Raw genomic sequence first — 20,023 nt, 5'->3', positions numbered from 1 at the left:
TGGGGGCTGGAGGAGGTTACAGAGATAGGGAGGGGTGTAGGGGGTTGGAGGATGTTACAGAGATAGGGAGGGGTTGTAAGTGCTTGAGGAGAGGAGGTTAAAGAAATAGGGAGGGCTTTCAGAGCTTGAGGAAGTTACAGAAACAGGGATGGTTGTAGGGGCTGGAGGAGGCTACAGAGATATTGTGGGCTTTCGGGGTCGGGAGAAGATTATAGGGATAGGGAGGGTTTTCGAGCTTGAGGAGGTTACAGAGATAGGGAAAGTTGTTTCAACTGAAATTGATGTCAGAAGTAGGGTGGGTTGTAGGTTCTGGAGGAGATTACAGAGATATGTAGGGTTGTCGGGCTGGAGGAGGATCCAGAGATGGAGAGAGTTGTTGAGGCTGGAGGAGGTTAGAGAGATAGTGAGGGATGTCTTCGCTGGAAGAGGTTACAGAGATAGGGAGCGGTGTAGGGGGCTGAGTTAGGTTACAGAGAGAGTGAAGGTTGTCTGGGCTTTAAGAGGTTACAGAGACAGGGATGATTTAAGAGGTTGGAAGAGATTATGGAGATAGTTGGGTTGTTGGGGCTGGAGGAGGTTACAGAGATAGGGATGTTATAGGGACTGGAGGATGGTACATAGAGGGTTGTAGAGGGATGGAGGAGGTTACAGATTTAGGGATGGTTCATGGCTGGGGAGGTTTCAGGAAGAGGGAATGTTGTGGGTCTGGAGGAGGTTACAGAGATTATCATAGAATTTACAGTGCAGAAGGAGGCCATTCGGCCCATCGAGTCTGCACCGGCTCTTGGAAAGAGCACCCTAACCAAGGTCAACACCTTCACGCTGTCCCCATAACCCAGTAACCCCACCCAACACTAAGGACAATTTTGGACACTAAGGGCAATTTATCATGGCCAATCCACCTAACCTGCACATCTTTGGACTGTGGGAGAAAACCGGAGCACCCGGAGGAAACCCACGCACACACGGGGAGGATGTGCAGACTCCGCACAGACAGTGATCCAAGCCGGAATCGAACCTGGGACCCTGGAGCTGTGAAGAAATTGTGCTAACCACTATGCTACCGTGCTGCCCATAAAGGTGGTTCGAGAGATAGGGAGAATTGTCGGGCTGGAGGAGGTTACAGAGATAGGGAGGGGTGTAGGGACTGGGGCAGGTTACAGAGATAGGGAGGGGTGTAGGGGCTGGAGGAGGTTACAGAGATAGGGAGGGGTGTAGGGGCTGGAGAAGGTTACAGAGATAGGGAGGGGTGTAGGGGCTGGAGAAGGTTACAGAGATGGGGGGTTGTAGGGGCTGGAGGAGGTTACAGAGATAGGGAGGGGTGTAGGGGCTGGAGGAGGTTGCAGAGATAGGGAGGGGTGTATGGACTGGAGCAGGTTTCAGAGATAGGGAGGTGTGTAGAGCTGGAGAAGGTTCAGAGATAGGGAGGGGTATAGGGGCTGGAGAAGGTTACAGAGATAGGGAGGGGTGTAGGGGCTGGAGAAGGTTACAGAGATAGGGAGGGGTGTAGGGGCTGGAGAAGGTTACAGAGATATGGATGATTTAAGAGGTTGGAAGAGATTACACAGATAGGTAGGGTTGTCGGGACTAAAGGTGGTTCGAGAGATAGGGAGAATTGTCGGGCTGGAGGAGGTTACAGAGATTGGGTGAATTTTTGTGATTGGATAAGGTTATAAAAATAGGGAGGTTTTTGGAGGGCTAAGGGTGTTGACATGGATAGGGACTTTTCTTAAGACTGAGGAGGTTATTGACATAGGGAGGCATGTTGTGGCTGGAGGAGGTTATCGAGATAGGGTGAATTGTCGGGGCCGGAGGAGGTTACAGAGATAGGAATGTTGTCGGGGCTGGTGGAGGTTACAGAGAAAGGGAATGTTGCAGGGGCTGGAGGAGGTTACAGAGATAGGGAGGGGTGTAGGGGCTGGAGGAGGTTACAGAGATAGGGAGGGTTTTACGGGCTGGAGACGGTTCCAGAGATAGGGAGGGGAGTAGGGGCTGTTGAAGGCTAAAAAGATATGAAGGGTTGCAGAACCTAAGAAGGTAACAGACATAGGGAGGGTTATTGGGACTGGAGGAGGTTACAGAGAGAGGGAATGTTGTGGGGGCTGGAGCAGGTTACAGAGATAGGGAGGGGTGTAGGGGCTGGAGGAGGTTGCAGAGATAGGGAGGGTGTAGGGGCTGGAGGAGGTTACAGAGATAGGGAGGGGTGTAGGGGCTGGAGGAGGTTGCAGAGATAGGGAGGGTTGGAGGGGCTGGAGGAGGTTGCAGAGATAGGGAGTGTTGTAGGGGCTGGAGGAGGTTACAGAGATCGGAAGGGGTGGAGGGGCTGGAGGAGGTGACAAAGATAGGGAGGGGTGTAAGCGCTGGAGGAGGTTACAGAGATAGGGAGGGTTGTATGGGCTGGAGGAGGTTACAGAGATAGGGAGGGTTGTATGGGCTGGAGGAGGTTGCAGAGATAGGGAGTGTTGTATGGGCTGGAGGAGGTTGCAGAGATAGGGAGGGTTGTATGGGCTGGAGGAGGTTGCAGAGATAGGGAGTGTTGTAGGGGCTGGAGGAGGTTACAGAGATCGGAAGGGGTGGAGGGGCTGGAGGAGGTTACAAAGATAGGGAGGGGTGTATGGGTTGGAGGAGGTTACAGAGATAGAAAGGGGTGTAGGGGCTGGTGAAGGTTACAGAGATAGGAAGAGTTTTAGGGGCTGGAGGAGGTTACCGAGATAGGGAGGGTTGTCGCTGCTGGAGAAAGTTGCAGACAGAGGGAGGGTTGTGGGGGCTGAAGGAGGTTACAGAAATAGGGAGGGGAGAAGGGCTGGAGGAGGTTACAGAGATAGGGAGGGGTGTTGGGGCTGGAGGAGGTTACAGAGATAGGGAGGGTTGTTGGGGCTGAAGGAGGTTACAGAGATAGGGATGGTTGTTGGGGCTGAAGGAGGTTACAGAGATAGGGAGTGTTGTTGGGGCTGGAGGAGGTTACAGAGATAGGGAGGGGTGTTGGGGCTGGAGGAGGTTACAGAGATAGGGAGGGTTGTTGGGGCTGAAGGGGGTTACAGAGATAGGGAGTGTTGTTGGGGCTGGAGGAGGTTACAGAGATAGGGAGGGTTGGAGGGGCAGGAGGAGGTTACAGAGATAGGGAGGGGTGTAGGGGCTGGAGGAGGTTACAGAGATAGGGAGGGTTGTAGGGGTTGGAGGAGGTTGCAGAGATAGGGAGGGTTGTCACTGCTGGAGGAGGTTGCAGGGATAGGGAGGTTTGTGGGGGCTGGAGGCGGTTGCAGAGATAGGGAGGATTGTTGGGGCTGAAGGAGGTTACAGAGATAGGGACGGTTATAGTGGCTGGTGAAGGTTAGAGATAGGAAGGGTTTTACGGGCTGGAGACGGTTCCAGAGATAGGGAGGGGAGTAGTGGCTGTTGAAGGCTAAAAAGATATGAAGGGTTGCAGAACCTAAGAAGGTAACAGACATAGGGAGGGTTATTGGGACTGGAGGAGGTTACAGAGATAGGGAAGGTGTGGGGTCTGGATGAGGTTACAGAGATAGGGAGGGGTGTAGGGGGCTGGAGGAGGTTACAGAGATAGGGAGGGGTGTGGGGGCTGGAGGAGGTTACAGAGATAGGGAGGGGTGTAGGGGGTTGGAGGATGTTACAGAGATAGGGAGGGTTGTAAGTGCTTGAGGAGAGGAGGTTAAAGAAATAGGGAGGGCTTTCAGAGCTTGAGGAAGTTACAGAAACAGGGATGGTTGTAGGGGCTGGAGGAGGCTACAGAGATATTGTGGGCTTTCGGGGTCGGGAGAAGATTATAGGGATAGGGAGGGTTTTCGAGCTTGAGGAGGTTACAGAGATAGGGAAAGTTGTTTCAACTGAAATTGATGTCAGAAGTAGGGTGGGTTGTAGGTTCTGGAGGAGATTACAGAGATATGTAGGGTTGTCGGGCTGGAGGAGGATCCAGAGATGGAGAGAGTTGTTGAGGCTGGAGGAGGTTAGAGAGATAGTGAGGGATGTCTTCGCTGGAAGAGGTTACAGAGATAGGGAGCGGTGTAGGGGGCTGAGTTAGGTTACAGAGAGAGTGAAGGTTGTCTGGGCTTTAAGAGGTTACAGAGACAGGGATGATTTAAGAGGTTGGAAGAGATTATGGAGATAGTTGGGTTGTTGGGGCTGGAGGAGGTTACAGAGATAGGGATGTTATAGGGACTGGAGGATGGTACATAGAGGGTTGTAGAGGGATGGAGGAGGTTACAGATTTAGGGATGGTTCATGGCTGGGGAGGTTTCAGGAAGAGGGAATGTTGTGGGTCTGGAGGAGGTTACAGAGATTATCATAGAATTTACAGTGCAGAAGGAGGCCATTCGGCCCATCGAGTCTGCACCGGCTCTTGGAAAGAGCACCCTAACCAAGGTCAACACCTTCACGCTGTCCCCATAACCCAGTAACCCCACCCAACACTAAGGACAATTTTGGACACTAAGGGCAATTTATCATGGCCAATCCACCTAACCTGCACATCTTTGGACTGTGGGAGAAAACCGGAGCACCCGGAGGAAACCCACGCACACACGGGGAGGATGTGCAGACTCCGCACAGACAGTGATCCAAGCCGGAATCGAACCTGGGACCCTGGAGCTGTGAAGAAATTGTGCTAACCACTATGCTACCGTGCTGCCCATAAAGGTGGTTCGAGAGATAGGGAGAATTGTCGGGCTGGAGGAGGTTACAGAGATAGGGAGGGGTGTAGGGACTGGGGCAGGTTACAGAGATAGGGAGGGGTGTAGGGGCTGGAGGAGGTTACAGAGATAGGGAGGGGTGTAGGGGCTGGAGAAGGTTACAGAGATAGGGAGGGGTGTAGGGGCTGGAGAAGGTTACAGAGATGGGGGGTTGTAGGGGCTGGAGGAGGTTACAGAGATAGGGAGGGGTGTAGGAGCTGGAGGAGGTTGCAGAGATAGGGAGGGGTGTATGGACTGGAGCAGGTTTCAGAGATAGGGAGGTGTGTAGTGCTGGAGAAGGTTCAGAGATAGGGAGGGGTATAGGGGCTGGAGAAGGTTACAGAGATAGGGAGGGGTGTAGGGGCTGGAGAAAGTTACAGAGATAGGGAGGGGTGTAGGGGCTGGAGAAGGTTACAGAGATATGGATGATTTAAGAGGTTGGAAGAGATTACACAGATAGGTAGGGTTGTCGGGACTAAAGGTGGTTCGAGAGATAGGGAGAATTGTCGGGCTGGAGGAGGTTACAGAGATTGGGTGAATTTTTGTGATTGGATAAGGTTATAAAAATAGGGAGGTTTTTGGAGGGCTAAGGGTGTTGACATGGATAGGGACTTTTCTTAAGACTGAGGAGGTTATTGACATAGGGAGGCATGTTGTGGCTGGAGGAGGTTATCGAGATAGGGTGAATTGTCGGGGCTGGAGGAGGTTACAGAGATAGGGAATGTTGTCGGGGCTGGTGGAGGTTACAGAGAAAGGGAATGTTGCAGGGGCTGGAGGAGGTTACAGAGATAGGGAGGGGTGTAGGGGCTGGAGGAGGTTACAGAGATAGGGAGGGTTTTACGGGCTGGAGACGGTTCCAGAGATAGGGAGGGGAGTAGGGGCTGTTGAAGGCTAAAAAGATATGAAGGGTTGCAGAACCTAAGAAGGTAACAGACATAGGGAGGGTTATTGGGACTGGAGGAGGTTACAGAGAGAGGGAATGTTGTGGGGGCTGGAGCAGGTTACAGAGATAGGGAGGGGTGTAGGGGCTGGAGGAGGTTGCAGAGATAGGGAGGGTGTAGGGGCTGGAGGAGGTTACAGAGATAGGGAGGGGTGTAGGGGCTGGAGGAGGTTACAGAGATAGGGAGGGGTGTAGGGGCTGGAGGAGGTTACAGAGATAGGGAGTGGTGTAGGGGCTGGAGGAGGTTACAGAGATAGGGAGGGGGTAGGGGCTGGAGGAGGTTACAGAGATAGGGAGGGGTGTAGGGGCTGGAGCAGGTTACAGAGATAGGGAGGTTTGTAGGGGCTGGAGGAGGTTACAGAAATTGGGAGGGTGGATGGTTTGGAGGAGGTTACCGAGACAGGGAGGGTTGTAGGGGCTGGAGGAGGTTACAGAGATAGGGAGGGTTTTATCGGGGTCTGGTTAGGGCAGAGGGCAGACGGGTTCAGGAGGCTGAAGCATCTGCAGGGGGTGAGGGACAGTAGGAGGGGTTTTACTCACCGTATTGAGAGCGAGAAGTCGCCTGGGTTCTGCCTACTAGGCCGAGCCAGGAAGCTCCCGTGTACACCTCGCGCCTTCAACAGCTTCTCGGCATCGTTGCCACTAATCTCGCGGTGGAACCACCTGAGGAAACACGGAATGAGGAAGGTTAACCGACCTCCAGAAAACACTGCTCTCTGGTTCCGGGCCGTGCCTTTTGACCTTTTGGCCTACCCTAGGATCATGAAACTGTAGCTTCACCATCACATTGTGCCAGAACTCTGTCGCTACTGCCCCGCCAACCTCAATCCTCCATCTCCTAACCCCACACCCTCCCTACCCCCGACACAACCCTTTCTCCAGATGACAGTCTCACCCCTTCTCAAACAAATTCCTTTATCGATCCAGCCTCCTCCACACTCACACACAGCTCATTCCGCACCCTGACCACTCATTGTGTGAAAAAGATTCTCTTCAGCCCCTCTCCCCATTGCATATTTCACCGATCCCCCTCGAATCTGTGGCCTCCTCTCGCTCTCGCTGCTTCCCCACCCCCATCGCAGCCCCGCAACATTCAATGGGAACACATTCCTCTCTCCCGACTCTGTCCAAGACACTCCTGCCGATTTGGAACCCCTCGATCAAATCACGTCTTGGCCTTCTCTCTTCCCCAGGGAGAACAGGCCCCGATTTTCCCCAATCTTCCCACATAGCTGATGTTCCTCTTCCCCAGACGCATTCTCGTCAACTTTTTCCGTGCTCTCTCTCTCTCTCTCTCTCTCTACATCTCTCTCTCTCTCTCTCTCTCTCTCCCTCTCTGTCTCCCTCTTTGTGTGTCTCCCACTCTCTCTCTCTATCTCTTGTTCTGTCTCTCTCTCCCTCTGTCTCTGTCTCTCTCTCTGTCCTTGTCTCCCTCTCTCTCCTTCTGTCTCTCTCTTTCTCCATCTCACCGTCTCTCTCTCTCTCACTCTCCGGGCGGGATTCTCCGTTAGCCGTCGCCAAAATCGGGAAATGCGATTTGGCGGGGAATAGCTTCCAACGGTAAAATTGTTGTAGGCGCCGATTTGACGCTGTGGTAGTATGACTAGGGAGATCACATTAGCTTAGAACCAAGCTGCCATTGGTACAGCAGACTCGCTGCTCATTGGCCCAGGCAAGTCATGTGCCTCTCTGCCAATTGGCTGTGGCTAGTCATGTGACTCCCCGCCAATTGGCTGAGAGGTTGGTAGCTCCGCCTACAAGACGGGGTATAAGAACTCGTACCAGCTGGCAGTCGGCCTTTCTCTGTACGACCACTGCCGGGCACACATCTAGAATATTAAAGCCTGTTGTTTGGAACCTCTCTACGACTCGAGTCCAATTGATGGTGCATCAGACGGCAAATCACAATTCTTCGTCACCTCGAAAATGGCGTCAATGAGTTTCACTCCGCATTTACAGAAGGCACCGTTTACATATCATTAACGGGCCTTACCCGGTATTCTCCAGGGCCTCCGATGGGCCTAGTTACCAACAGCGTGGTTCGCTTGTGCTTTTAAAAATCATCAACCAGTGTGGTGGCTGCTGAGGGAGAGAAAGGGGTAGGGAATGTGTCCAACACCGTCATAGTTTGCTGACAGTTGTGCCGCTGGCCGGGGGGCTTCCGCCAGGGCTGGGGGAGTGCGTGGCGTGGCCAGGAGGTGGGCAGTGGGGTCCAGGACGGGCACGGAACCATTGCCGCAGCCGGCAAAGCAGCCATGCAGCTGCGCATGTCTCTGTGAGCCTAGTGCCGCTGGTCGTATAGGTGTCCCCTCAGGGCACTGGGTACCACTGGGTACCCTCTGCCCCAGATGCCCCATCAGCTGTATGGGCACAGTCCAGCACAACCAGTGGATTGTGTGGGCTAAGTGTGTGTGGGGAGCATAATGTGTATATGCGGCTGCAGTTAGTCAGCCTCCCGAGTGCCAATCACAGACCCGGCGAATCCCGCACCGTTTTTCAGTAGAATCGATTATGTTCCACACGGCAGCGGTGCTGACCCCTTAACGGTAACGGAATCGGTCCAGGTGCTGCACCGCTTGTCTGTCGTAAAAGTCCACAGATTCTCAGTTGGCATCAACACTGAGGGTGCGATTCTCCGCTCCCCACGCCGGGTGGGAGAATCGCGGGAGGGCCGCTCTGGCAACCCCCACGATTCTCTCCGCCCCCCCCCCCCCCAAATGGCATGTCGCGTTTCCCGGCGACCGGCGATTCTCCAGCCCGGATGGGCCGAGCGGCCTGACGACCCTGATGGGTTCACGCCGGCGGCAACCACACCTGGTCGCTGCCGGCATGAACAGCGCGCGACAGGTAAGTGTGGGGCCTGTGGAGGACAGAGAGGGGATCGAGCACCACGGGCATGCTCGGGAGGTGTCTGGCCCGCGATCGGTGCCCACCGATCGTCGGCCGGCATCTGTAAACGACATACTCTTTCTCCTCCGCCGCCCCGCAAGATCAAGCCGCCACGTCTTGCGGGGCAGCGGAGGGTAAGACGGCAACCGCGCATGCGCGGCTGACGTCACTTAGGCGCCGCCGGCCGTGTCATTCTCGGGGCGCCGTTTGACGCAAGCGGCAAAGCCCGACGGCCGAGTTTTCCGCAACGCCGCTCCTAGCCCCCTGGGGGTGGGGAGAATAGGGGGCGAGGAGCGGCCTCCGATGCCGGAGTGAAACACTCCGGGTTTCACTCCGGCGTTGGACGTTGCGGAGAATTTCGCCCTTAGTCTCAGAAACCGAGAATTCCGCCCCATGTCTCTTTCTTTCATTCTCTGGGTGCGATGTTCTGGCCTCGTTACACTCTCGTTCAAGCAAAACGAGGCCAGTGAATAGCAGGAGAGGCCAAAAACAGGAACCGGGCCAGGCACCAAACAGTTTGCAATGTAGCCGACCCACTCCCATAGGCGAAATGGTATCCCGCCATAGTGTGGCGAGAAACCAATTATCACCACTTAATCCCCGTTTCCATACAATTAATGGGAGCCACCCCATAGCCAACAGCCTCCCGTCATTCAGCAGCCTCCCCAGCAAGTGCTCACGCTGACGCTGATTAGTGCTGCTTTTGACAAACATAGGGCGCGATTCTCCGCTCCCGCGCGGCATCGGGAAGGCCGTCGTGAACTCGGTCAAATTTCACGACGGCGTCGGAGGCCGCTCCTCGCACCCTATTCACACCCCCACACCCCCCCCCCCAGGGGGCTAGGAGCAGTGTGGAGTAAATCTCGGCCTGCGGGCCTTGAAGCTGGCGCCTAATGACTTCAGCCGCGCATGCGCGGTTGCCGTCTTCCCCTCCGCTGCCCCGCAAGACGTGGCGGCTTGATCTTGCGGGGCGGCGGAGGGGAAAAAGTGCGTCTCTTCTAGTCGCCGGCCCAACGATCGGTGGGCACCGATCGTCATCCAGTCCCCTCCCAAGCACGGCCGTGGTGCTCACTCCCCTCTCCGCTGCCCACAAGCCACAAACGAGCCTTTGGCGCCATGTTCACGCCAGCAGCAACCAGGTGTGGTTGCCTCCGGTGTGAACAGGTCGGGAACGTCAGGCCGCTCGGCCCATTCGGGCCGGAGAATCGCAGGTCGTCAGGAAAAACGGCGAGCGCTGATTCTCCGAGCCGGGGGGGGGGGGGGGGGGGGGTGGTGGTGGAAGAATCGCGGGCGGTGCCAGGGCGGCGTGTCGTGATTAGCCCGGCCCTCCCGCGATTCTCCCACCCGGCGTGGGGAGCGGAGAATCGCGCCCATAGTACCCAATTATATTTTCCTATTAAGGGGCAATTTAGCGTGGCCAATCCACCTTCCCTGCACATCTTTTGGGTTGTGGGGGTGAAACCCACACAGACACGGGGAGAATGTGCAAACTCCTCACGGACAGTGACCCAGAGCCGGGATTCGAACCCGGGTCCTCAGCGCCGTAGGCAGCAAAGCTAACCACTGTGCCACCGTGCTGTCCTCCTTTTGTGAAACATGATCCTGGCGGAAGGGTTTCCATGGGGAGCCGAGGAGGTGAGCAGCCATCTTTGCTCACAGGCGAAGAGACCTGGGGCGCAGGGCATGCTGCTCCTGTACTCAGTGGGGGGGTGGGGACCATCAGCTGGGGGAGGGGGGGGGCCCTCGGCTGAGGGTGAGGGGACCCTCAGCAGGGTTGGGCTGCCATGGGAGGGTGGGGGCGACACTGGGGGGCAACCAGGGGGCAACCACTTGCTACACCACCATGCCAAACGCTGGATCGCGTGTACCCGTTCTGGGCAGCCCTTGCCCCTGCCTGTCTGCCCCCGGACCACCGACTGCTGAGGCCTCTGGCTGTGCGTATGAAGGCCATCGCTAATAGGGTATTGACAATCGTGGTTAAGTGAGCACTTCACACAACCCAAGTGGATTGCCGTGGCTGGGCGGGCCATGTGGGAGTCATTGCCTAGCATCCCAATCAGACCGTGATGCCTGGACACTGTACCTGAACACAGCGGGAGGCGACACCACACACACGCAGCAGCCCTGAACTTTTACTGTCTTGTTGTTGGCACATGCACAGCCGTGCCACCCTGTCCCGTGTGCTGGCTGCGAGACACAGCCTCATCAGGAGGGGGAACTCAGGGGAGCTGGTGGCCACCATCGCCACCCCATGGGATGGGTCCCGATTGGCACTCCGCGATTCCTCTTCCTGGTGGGTGGCCGTAGGGCCCTCGGGTCTGCCTTGGGACAGAGGGGTAGCGGGTACGAGCCCCGGCTGCCCCTGCATCACCTGGCTCTGCCAGCCCTGGCGGCTCCTCATGGTCAGCGCCATTGTGTCGACGCCTTCAGCGATGCTCCTCAGTGACTGGGACAAGCTCCACAGCGCCTTAACAATGCCCACCTGCTACTGGGACAAGCTCCGCAGTGCCTCGGCTATTCCCATCTGAGAGCGGGACATGTCCCGCAGAACCTCATCAAGGTCGGCCTGGTACTGGGTGACATCCCCCAGCGAGGCAGATATTCTGCCGAGACCCTCAGCCGTGGCCGTCACCAACTTCACTAATGGTGCTGACACTGTGCACCAGGCTCTCCATTGCGGTCGCCACCCTAGCTGTGTTGGTCACGGTGCCACGCATTGCTGGCGATATCTCCTGCACCTGTAGCCTCTGGGACTCCTCCAAGCGGCTATGGACTTGCTGGAGTGTCGCTGACTTCTCCCTCTGAAAGTCCCGGCCACTCCCCATCATCTCCACCAGCCCCGAGTAACCCTGTTCCACAGGCTCAGCATCAGGCTGGGACCCAGCTGGGCCCTGGGATCCAGCAGCCCTCCCTGACTGCTGCCTCGCCTGGAGGGACCCTGCCTCCACCTGATGTACATCAGCAGCAGTGTGGTGCTCACCAGATTGTGCCCCTGGAGCCTGTCCACTAATGTTTCCCACTGAGATGTATGTATTCGCACTGGTGGAGGGTGGGGATGACAGCTGTGCCGCAAAAGGGGAAGGGGCCGCTCGCGATGGGCCGGCTTTGTTGGCTGGAGGACCTGCGGGAGAATGACATGTGGTCAGGGGGAGGGATGGTCAGTTCGGAAGGCAACTCTTCCGAGTGTCGGAAGGACACTCACGTTTGACTGGTCCTCCGGGTGGAGCCCGGGGGTTCCTCACCTCTGCGGCGTCCGCCAGCCTCCGGGTGGGTGACCTTCCTGTCCTGGGCCACACCAGTCACCTCCAGGGTCCCTTCCTCGAAGGAGGTGCGGATTCTCAAGTCCAGCACCCCTCCGCCAGTCTGGGCCCTCTCCCGCCGATCGTGGGAGAGCTTTTCCTGAGGGGACTCAGAGAGGGCATCATTAGCCATATGTGAGGTTCCCAGTTGTGGGGTGAAGGGAGGGTTGTGGTGGAGGGAGTGCTGAAGGAGTAGGGGGTGTAGGAAGGGTTGGGCGTCGCTTGGTGGGATGCGCCCTTGTGGGGGGGGGGGGGGGGGGGGGGGGGGTGGCAAGGGGCGTCGGTGTCTATTCACTCGTGCTGCCCGGTGTAGGCCGTTGACCTGTTTCTGACACTGAAGGCCAGTCTTCCTGGTCACACCTCCCGAGCTCACAGCTGCTGCCACCTCATCCCAGGCGGCATTGGCTGCCCGATGGCTCGCCCTCCAGGACCCTTGGGGGAACAGAATCCTTCCTGGCCTTCACCGCGTCCAGGAGCCTCCCTCGGTCAGTGTCCCCGAATCTTGGGGCCGGTCTCATTGCTGTGAGCTGGCTGGGGCTGGCTGTGCGAATGCTGCTTCAGTGCTGCTCGACCTTGTTAGCGGGGGGGGGGGCCAGTGCCGGCAAATCAACTGGCGAGCCGGCTTTCAGGGCGAGAAGCCCGTGAGGCCTTGTTAAGTGCACCAATTAATGTTGAATAACACTGCCGGCCTCGCTGGGCCGAGCGCCGGGAAGCTCCTGGCAATTCCCACTCGCTAGCACACCTTAAACATTTTCCGGAGAATCGTGACCCCTGTCTCTCTTCTCGCTGGTCTGGATTCTCCCAAAATGGGGCTATGTCCCAACGCCGGCGTTGCACTCCCGAGTTTCCTGAAAAAATTCCCAGCCGATTCACCTACCTTCAGGGGGCTAGCAGGGACCCGGAGTGATTCACGGAGCTTTGGCTGCGGAAACGGGCCCCCGCACTTCGGTTCTGAGTCCGCACATGTGCACGGAGGTGGCCACGCTGAGCGCCATGGCGGACTCGGACCGCGGGCCCACACAAAGAAACTAGGCCCCACCGATCGGCTGTGCGCCCGAGGATTCCTCCGGCCCTATGTCTCCCCCAGCCACCCATAAGGCCCCCATGGTGCCAGATCTCCCCGACCCCCACCAGGGCGGCCGTGGGCTGAGTCCGCAGCTGCCACACGAGAGTCCCGACCATCCATACCATGTTAGTTCCACGCTGTTGGGAACTCAGCCGGTCGAAGCGGAGGTTCGATGGGCGGGCTTCTAACAATGGCCCGCCAGCCGCACAGCGTAATTCACGAATGCGTGGATATTTGCAGCCCGTAGAATCACCGCAGCGGCATCGGGCCTGATTCCATCGGGAAATTTGATTCTCCGCACCCGAGCCAAGCGCGATTTCGGCGCAGGGCTGCGGAGAATCCAGCCCTCTGTCTCTCTTTCACTTTCTGTCTCTCTTTCACTTTCTGTCTCTCTTTCACTTTCTGTCTCTCTTTCACTTTCTGTCTCTCTTTCACTTTCTGTCTCTCTTTCACTTTCTGTCTCTCTCTGTCCTCTGTCTGGCTATCTCTCACTCACTCTCTGGATGGGGCATTGTAGACACTGGATGGGGGATGGGGAACACTGGATGGGGGATGGGGAACACTGGATGGGGGATGGGGAACACTGGATGGGGGATGGGGAACACTGGATGGGGGATGGGGAACACTGGATGGGGGATGGGGAACACTGGATGGGGGATGGGGAACACTGGATGGTGGATGGTGGACACTGGATCGGGATGGGGAACACTGGATGGGGGATGGGGAACACTAGATGGGGATGGGGAACACTGGATGGGGGATGGGGAACACTGGATGGGGGACACTGAATGGGGGATGGGGAACACTAGATGGGGGATGGTGGACACTGGATCAGGATGGGGAACACTGAATGGGGGATGGGGAACACTGGATGGGGATGGTGGACACTGGATCGGGATGGGGAACACTGGATGGGGGATGGGGAACACTAGATGGGGGATGGTGGACACTGGATGGTGGACACTGGATGGTGGATGGTGGACACTGGATCGGGATGGGGAACACTGGATGGGGATGGGGAACACTGGATGGGGATGGTGGGCACTGGGTGGGGGTGGTGGACACTGGATGTGGGATGGTTTACACTGGGTGGGGGGTGGTGATCACTGGATGGGGATGGGGAACACTCGATGGGGGATGGTGGACACTGGATGTGGGATGGGTTACACTGGGTGGGGGGTGGTGGACACTGGATGGTGGACACTGGGTGGGGGTGGTGGACACTGGATGGTGGACACTGGATGGTGGATGGGGAACACTGGATTGCGGATGGTGGAATTTGGATGGTGGATGGTGGACACTGGATGGGGGATGGTGGAATCTGGATGAAGGATGGTGGACACTGGATAGGGGATGGGGAACACTGGGTGGGGGGTGGGGGGCACTGGATGGTGGACACTGGGTGGGGGGTGGTGGACACTGGATGGTGGACACTGGGTGGGGGTGGTGGACACTGGATGGTGGACACTGGATGGTGGATGGGGAACACTGGATGGCGGATGGTGGAATTTGGATGGTGGATGGTGGACACTGGGTGGGGGATGGTGGAATCTGGATGAAGGATGGTGGACACTGGATAGGGGATGGGGAACACTGGGTGGGGGGTGGGGGGCACTGGATGGTGGATGGTGGACACTGGGTGGGGGATGGGGAACACTGGGTGGGGGATGGTGGACTCTGGGTGGGGGATGGTGGGCACTGTATGGGGATGGTGGACACTGGGTGGGGGATGGTGGACTCTGGGTGGGGGATGGTGGGCACTGTATGGGGATGGTGGACACTGGGTGGGGGTGATGGACATTGAGTGGGGATTTAATTCCTACAGTGCAGAAGGGTCTGCCCGTAACGTCCGAGAAGTGTGTGGATTTTGGTGAGATGCAGATGCAGATCTGCTGAAACTATTTAACTCATTGGCAGTGCCCCAGTTGGACTTTGTGTCCAATTCTGGGCCCGACAATGATGATTTGGAGAAGATTTCTCAATTCAGTTGCAGTGATGAGGGGACCTCAGTTAATCTGGAGAAGCTGGACACATTCTCCTTAGAGCAGATACGATTCAAGGGGAGATTTAATTGAGGCATCCACAATCAAGAGGGGGTTTCAATAGAGTAAATAAGGAGAATGTGTTTCCAGTGGCAAGAGGTCGGTAACCAGAGGGGACACAGATTGGAGAGATTGGTGAATAAACCCGAAGAGGAGATGAGAAGAATTATTTTAACACAGCGAGTTGTTGTGATCTGTAAGGCACTGCCTGAAAGCTCAGTGGAAGCAGATTCAATGGAAACGCTCACAAGGGGAATTGGAGAGATACTGGAAGGGAAACAAATTGCAGGGTTGTGGGGAAAAAGGAGGGGGATGTGGACTTCCTGTCTTCAACACCTTGCTTTCATTTAATGTTGATGCCTTCCTATTATTGTTGCTGATGTCCACGTTTACAGTGGGAACTGCTATGGAAACACGTCACGCTGTAATAACACCTCCCTGACAGTAGCAGTGCTAGAGATCCTCATGTTGCTTCACAGCGCCATGGACAGGGTTCGAATCCCGGCCTGGCTCACTGTCTGTGCGGAGTCTGCACGTTCTCCTCGTGTCTGCGTGGGTTTCCTCTGGGGGCTCCGGTTTTCTCCCACAGTCCAAAGGTGTGCGCGTTAGGTGGATTGGCCGTGCTAAATTACCCCTTAGTGTCCAAAGGTTAGGTGGGGTTACTAGTCACGGGGATAGGGCGGAGGTGTGCACCTAAGTAGGGTGCGCAGAGGGCAGCACGGTGGCGCAGTGGTTAGCCCTGCTGCCTCACGGTACCGCGGTCACAGGTTCGATCCCAGCTCTGTGTGGAGTTTGCACATTCTCCCTGTGTTTGCGTGGGTTTTGCCCCACAACCCAAAGATATGCAGGGTAGGTGGATTGGCCAGGCTAAATTTCCCCTGAATTGGAAAAATTAATTGGGTACTCTGAATTTATAAATAAAAGTAGGGCGCTCATTAATGGGCTGGTGTAGACTCAATGGGCCGAATGTCCTCCTTCTGCATCGTAAATCCTATGATTCTATGATTTTATAATTCTCTGTCCCTCTCTTTCACTCTGTCTCACTCTCTCACTCTCTCTCTGTCTCTGAGTCTAACTCTCTATCTCAACCTCTCTCTGTTCCTATCTCTCTCTGTCTCTCTATCTGTCTCTCCGTATCTTCTGTTCCTTCTTATGACTTCCCGCAAAATGAATTGCTTCACATTTCCCCGCATTGACCTTCGTCTGCCACCTGCCCGCTCAATTCACCAACTTGACTGTGTCCTTTTTGAAGTCCTACATCGTCCTCCTCACTGCCTGCAAAGCTTCCAAGTTTTGTGTCACCTGCAAATTTGAAGCTGTGCCCAGTGGACCAAGTTCTAGGTTGTTATTATATGTATATATATCGGAAAGAGCAAACACTGACCCCTGGGGAACACCACTACAAATCCCGCTCCAGACTGAAAAAATAACATCCATTAACCATTGCTCTCTGGCTCCAGCCACTCAATTAGGGGCTGGTTTAGCACAGGGCTAAAGAGCTGGCTTTGAAAGCAGACCAAGGCAGGCCAGCAGCATGGTTCAATTCCCGTACCAGCCTCCCCGAACAGGCACCGGAATGTGGTGACTAGGGGCTTTTCACAGTAACTTCATTGAAGCCTACTTGTGAAAATAAGCAATTTTCATTTCATTTCAAATCCGTATCCATCTTGCACCTGCCTCTTTTATTCCAGGAACGATAACATTTCTCACAAGTTTATTGTGCAGCACTGCATCGAAATGTCATTTGCAACCCGTGTACAGCACATCGATAACATTACCCTCATCGATCCTCTCTTATTAAAAAAAATCCAGCAGGTTCATTACACAGGGTGCACGAGGCTCATCTACTCTCTGTCACCCAGGTTTCTAACTGAGTGAAGTATCCCAAACACAGAGACTTGCCCGAGGAAAACAATCAACCCTCCATACCGTCCCCATCAAACACTCGCAGGAAATGTACAGCATCAGGGGAGGTGCAGAGAAAAGCCCCATCTACACTGTCTCCATCAAACACCCCAGGACAGGTACAGCACGGGGTTAGATACAGAGTAAAGCTCCCTCTACACTGTCTCCATCAAACACCCCAGGACAGGTACAGCACAGGGTTAGATACAGAGTAAAGCTCCCTCTACACTGTCTCCATCAAACACCCCAGGACAGGTACAGCACGGGGTTAGATACAGAGTAAAGCTCCCTCTACACTGTCCCCATCAAACACACCCAGGACAGGTACAGCACGGGGTTAGATACAGAGTAAAGCTCCCTCTACACTGTCCCCATCAAACACTCCCAGGACAGATACAGCACGGGGTTAGATACAGAGTAAAGCTCCCTCTACACTGTCCCCATCAAACACTCCCAGGACAGGTACAGCACGGGGTTAGATACAGAGTAAAGCTCCCTCTACACTGACCCCATAAAACACTCCCAGGACAGGTACAGCACAGGGTTAGATACAGAGTAAAGCTCCCTCTACACTGACCCCATAAAACACTCCCAGGACAGATACAGCACAGGGTTAGATACAGAGTAAAGCTCCCTCTACACTGTCCCCATCAAACGCTCCCAGGACAGATACAGAAATCACAAAAGGGACTGCTGTCCCCTAAAGTGAGGAGATCCCTGGGGATTCCGGCCTTTGGGGAGGATATGTTGAAATTCCACCCGTTATTGTGCACAGGAACCTTGGCCATACCCCTGCACTCTGAGTGCGTCAGCCTGGCATACAGACGGAGACACAGTGAGGGGGACTTACCGGACCATCTCGCAGTCAGACCACCTCGCTGGTGCCGAGGAACAGGAAAGGGTCGATTGTGAGGCCTACAATAATGACGGACACCTGATGTCTGCCTCCCCTCTGCAAGACTCTTGTTCACTTTCTTCCGCACTGGCCCGTGTTCGCTGTCACACATTCACCACATCTCGCCACGACCTCTCTCTCTCTCTATCTCTCACTCGCTATATATCTTTCGCGTGTGATGCAGTATCTCGCTCTTTCGCTCTCTCTCTCTCTCTCGCTTTGTGGTTACGTGCCCAGAGATGTGACTTCTGGGCCGCGTAATGGTGAAGCAAGCTGCTTGGGGTGAGGGAGAGGGAAGCACAGAGAGAGAGAGAGATAGAGCGAGAGAGCGAAAAGAGTTGCAGAAATTGTAGCCGCAGAAAAGGAGGAAGTCACAGGCCTGGGAGGAACAAATGGGCAGGCAGTCAGCCCCGTGGGTTCAACTGGAGGTGGGGAGGGGGTTCATATATAAAATGGTAGATCCCCGGGAGAGAGTTACAGACTGGAATCTAACCGAGGGATTCAGGATGGTTTATATATAGAATAACAGATACCCGGGAGTGAGTTACAGACTGGAATCTAATCGAAGGGTTCAGGGTGGTTTATATATAGAATAACAGATACCCGGGAGTGAGTTACAGACTGGAATCTAACCGAGGGGTTCGGGGTGGTTTATATATAGAATAACAGATACCCGGGAGTAAGTTACAGACTGGAATATAAGCGAGGGGTTCGGGGTGGTTTATCTGAAGAATAACAGATACCCGGGAGTGAGTTACAGACTGGAATCTAATCGAGGGGTTCAGGGTGGTTTATATATAGAATAACAGATACCCGAGAGTGAGTTACAGACTGGAATCTAATCGAGGGGTTCAGGGCAGTTTATATATAGAATAACAAATACCCGTGGGTGAGTTATAGAATGGAATCTGATCGAGGGGTTCGGGGTGGTTTATATATAGAATAACAGATACCCGGGAGTGAGTTACAGACTGAAATCTAATCGAGGGGTTCCGGGTGGTTTATATATAGAATAACAGATACCCGGGAGTGAGTTACAGAATGGAATCGGATCGAGGGGTTCGGGGTGGTTTATATATTGAATAATAGATACCCGGGAGTGAGTTACAGACTGGAATCTAATCGAGGGGTTCCGGGTGGTTTATATATAGAATAACAGATACCCAGGAGTGAGTTACAGACTGGAATCTAATCGAGGTGTTCGGGGTGGTTTATATATAGAATAACAGATACCCGGGAGTGAGTTACAGACTGGAATCTAATCGAGGGGTTCAGGATGGTGTATATACAGAATAACAGATACCCGGGAGTGTGTTACAGACTGGAATCTAATCGAGGGGTTCAGGGTGGTTTATATATAGAATAACAGAAACCCGGGAGTGTGTTACAGACTGGAATCTAATCGAGGAGTTTGGGGTGGTTTATATATAGAATAACAGAAACCCGGGAGTGAGTTACAGACTGGAATCTAATCGAGCGGTTCAGGGTGGTTTGTATGTAGAATAACAGAGACCCGGGAGTGAGTTACAGACTGGAATCTAATCGAGGTGTTCAGGGGGGTTTATATATAGAATAACAGATACCGGAGTGAGTTACAGACTGGAATCTAATCGAGGGGTTCAGGGGGGTTTATCTATGGAATAACAGATAGCCCGGGAGTGAGTTACAGACTGGAATCTAATTGAGGAGTTCAGGGTGTATTAATTGTAGAATATCAGATACCTGGAAGAGAGTTACGGACTGGAATCTAATCGAGATGCTCGGAGTGTTTTATGTATGGCTGGTGCAATTTAACCAAAAGGCTTTTAAGTGTGGTAGCAAGTGGGAACTGCCTGAGCTGCCCGTTGCTATTGCGATACTCTAATAGGTCCATCGCCAATTGGGGGAGTCCCAGGGACTACGGACGTATGCGATGGTGCCAGCAATGAGTGGCACTGAGGCCAACACTGCTAAGGTGGCGAGCCTGGGATCCTCCCATAGGGGCGGCAACATTGGGGCAGTAGGGGAGACTTGTAAATTATTTTAAATTGTTCAGCTCTACCAATATGACTCCTCTGGCACTTACTTCCACAATGCGGGCCAAGCACCAATCCCATGCCCATCTCCCCGGACACGGAGGTCCTGGATGTGACTCCCCCTCCCCACTCCCGGCACACCGCGTGCAGGTGATGGGTGTGAGCGAGCACTCAGCAGACAGACAGGGGTCAGACTATGGCAGAGATTGAGGAGCTCCAGCGCCCAGCTCTCTGCGGGTTATCATCACCCCCCTGCCCTCGACAGTGACCTGCTGACAGTGCCGATAGTC

General features: G+C 54.8%; 1 protein-coding gene across 2 annotated transcripts in view; it reads right to left on the bottom strand.

The window, feature by feature from the left end:
• The window catches only part of ptpn6 (protein tyrosine phosphatase non-receptor type 6), a 108,847-nt gene that overhangs the window by 75,686 nt on the left and 13,138 nt on the right, over positions 1 to 20,023 (bottom strand). Inside the window, exons 1-2 of one of the 2 annotated variants that reach the window (XM_038822350.1) lie at positions 17,674 to 18,011; positions 6,163 to 6,285 (exon numbers count right to left, since the gene is read on the bottom strand). In XM_038822350.1, coding sequence (XP_038678278.1) covers positions 6,163 to 6,285; positions 17,674 to 17,681 — 131 coding nt within the window. In that variant the 5' untranslated portion in view covers positions 17,682 to 18,011. Of the gene's footprint in view, positions 1 to 6,162; positions 6,286 to 17,673; positions 18,012 to 20,023 lie in introns of those variants that run through there. The other variant, XM_038822348.1, reaches the window with a different exon arrangement.

Source organism: Scyliorhinus canicula, chromosome 16, assembly GCF_902713615.1.
Source record: "Scyliorhinus canicula chromosome 16, sScyCan1.1, whole genome shotgun sequence".
Taxonomy (NCBI): domain Eukaryota; kingdom Metazoa; phylum Chordata; class Chondrichthyes; order Carcharhiniformes; family Scyliorhinidae; genus Scyliorhinus; species Scyliorhinus canicula.
This window is presented reverse-complemented; position numbering and strand designations above follow the sequence as displayed.